Source organism: Propithecus coquereli, unplaced genomic scaffold (genome assembly GCF_000956105.1).
Source record: "Propithecus coquereli isolate 6110/MARCELLA unplaced genomic scaffold, Pcoq_1.0 Scaffold573, whole genome shotgun sequence".
NCBI lineage: Eukaryota > Metazoa > Chordata > Mammalia > Primates > Indriidae > Propithecus > Propithecus coquereli.
Window position 1 is genome coordinate 610,734 of NW_012151652.1, and position 2,390 is coordinate 613,123.

Sequence of the window (2,390 nt, forward strand, 5' to 3'; positions counted from 1 at the left end):
TGGTTTCGAACTCCTGAGCTCAAACAATCCGCCCGCCTCGGCCTCCCAGAGTGCTAGGATTACAGGCGTGAGCCACCGCGCCCAGCCTCTTTTTTTCATACAACATACTTTATACAGGTTAAAATATTTTTTTTCCTATATGGGTAGTGAAGAATAGACTTCCCCTCCAATAGGAAAATTGTTGCCAATTTTTCTGACTTGTCTGTTGTTTCTTTACTGACCCTAAATATAGTAATTAGCTGATTGTAAATTGCTTCAATCTGATTGTACTACAATTAAATTGGGTACTGAATTGGCCTTTACACATTAATCTGTCAATATTCTTTTAGGGATTGGCAAAACAGCTTGGAAAGGAAGCTGTTTCTGTTACTTGCACTGTACTCCTAATTATCACAGCTCTCTGAAGCTTCAACTTCAGAAATATATAGAAGAAAAATATTTCCCTTGATAAATGAAGCCTTTCTTTATTCAATTGGTGGAAGTTTAGAGCAAAATATTTAAAGCTTTACTATAATGGTCTGAGAGCAAACTATTTTTTTTCCAAGTGATATTGAATTAAAAACTCCATCCATTTTCTGCCCATGTAAGGCAGTGCAATTCCCTGGAAATTGATTTTTTTTTTCCAGGGCTTACTATGGCTTTTCCCAAGCTTTAGCTATATGGAAAATAACACCTTTATTAAATCCACATAGTGAATAAAGTTGGCAGTTAATTTTTAAACAACTGGATTAGTGTGTAGAAAATTACTGAATGCATCAATTAAAATCTGACTAGTCTTAAAGTCATTGGATAAATAATTATTTAGGGAGTTTTGTAAAAACTCTGAAACATTATTTTGTGGGCACTAATATAATTCACCTACTATTTGTGATACAAAAGAGGGTAGTATTTGTGGTATAATAGGTTTTATAGAACCTTGGAAAATGTGCCTTGTTTTATATATTATGAAAATGACTTTGTTTTGTAAAAATTACATGTCTATATGTTTTCCCTTTATGCATTATAATATTTGACTATGTGTGCATTTTAAGGTGCATTGATTTCACGCTTTTCTGTTAGCATAATATGATTTCTGCCCAGTTATTGCTATAAACTAGTTTATTGTTTACAGAGAAAAGCTATATCTCCTGTAGGAAAATTATAAACATTATTTAGTTAGTTTGTTAAATGTTAATTATAGGCTCACCTGAGGAGTTTTCAGGGGCTGATTTACTTGCAGATCATGCATTAGATTACCGGCTATGTGTTTATGTGTGTGTATTGTCTTCCTAAGTTTGACTTTGGTTATGTGCAGCGCTATTTGGCATTGGTTATATGCAGTACTGGAGACTGTTTTCTTATCAGTATCTCTGACCTGACCCTTTTGAGCTATGTTATATCATTCCATTTTGACACCTTTTATCAAACTTTAATGAAATGACCCAGGCAAACAAATTGTCATTAAACTTTCCATCACTTTGTCCCTTGGTATCGTCTTTTATAAATTGGACAGCAAATGTTGTATTGATCTTCTCGTTCTTGCAGCTGAACTTGAAATGACCCAGACTGCATGTTGTTTATGGCCCAGAGTTGCTTTTCCTTGACATTTCCATCCACAGCATGACACCCTTTTTGTTTTTCTTTCTTTCTTGTGGAGATGAATGAACAAGACATACGGTATCGAGACACCCTTGGTCATGGCAATGGAGGCACAGTCTACAAGTGAGTAGTCAATTTTGTTTAAACTTTCTATCCACTTTTGCCAAATACTGAGTATCCAAGTTCTCCATGGCAAAGATTTTTAAATGACCACCAGCACTTAGATTTTATTTCTACATTTGACTCCAAAATTCTGCAAGGCATCTATTTTCTCAGCATTGACTGAAAACTGCATTTATATTGCCTTTTTAGTGTTTCCGAGTCTGCATCTCTCCTGAGTGTGTACTTAATAGTCCACCGTTAGCAATTGTACCTTTAACTGGCCTGAAGTTTAATGCATTTTTTTGCTTTGCTCTTTAACACTATTTTTTTGAACATTTTGCTAGCACCCTATGCTAGTCCCCTGCCTGTTTACAGTTATGCCCAGTGGAAGCTAGACCTTCTAAATACCATTGCTTTGCCCTATGCTGACACTGTAAGTTATTAAAGAGCCTTCTTCCTGTTGTTTCCTTTTCCCTTCACCCTACTCCCCTGAGAGAATTTCTACACATTGATGAATATGTTAAAATTCTCCCAAATTCTAGTTGCAGTGATCTTACCCTAAAGGAGTGTTCATTTTCATATTAAAAAATGCTAGCCATAAAAATAGTTCTCTCGACAGGGAAGTCTTTCTCATGCAGTAGTGCAAAGTTTAAACTACATAAGGTAATATCTGGTACTTAATAGTCTGCAATGGTGTATGAAAAATATTC

At 35.2% G+C, this 2,390-nt stretch overlaps 1 protein-coding gene across 1 annotated transcript in view; it reads left to right on the forward strand.

Annotated features, from left to right (window-relative positions):
• Positions 1 to 2,390, forward strand: part of MAP2K5 (mitogen-activated protein kinase kinase 5) — a 267,464-nt gene that overhangs the window by 59,589 nt on the left and 205,485 nt on the right. The window contains exon 8 of the mRNA XM_012658123.1: positions 1,637 to 1,701. Within this exon, the coding sequence (XP_012513577.1) occupies positions 1,637 to 1,701 (65 nt within the window). The remainder of the gene's footprint in view (positions 1 to 1,636; positions 1,702 to 2,390) is intronic.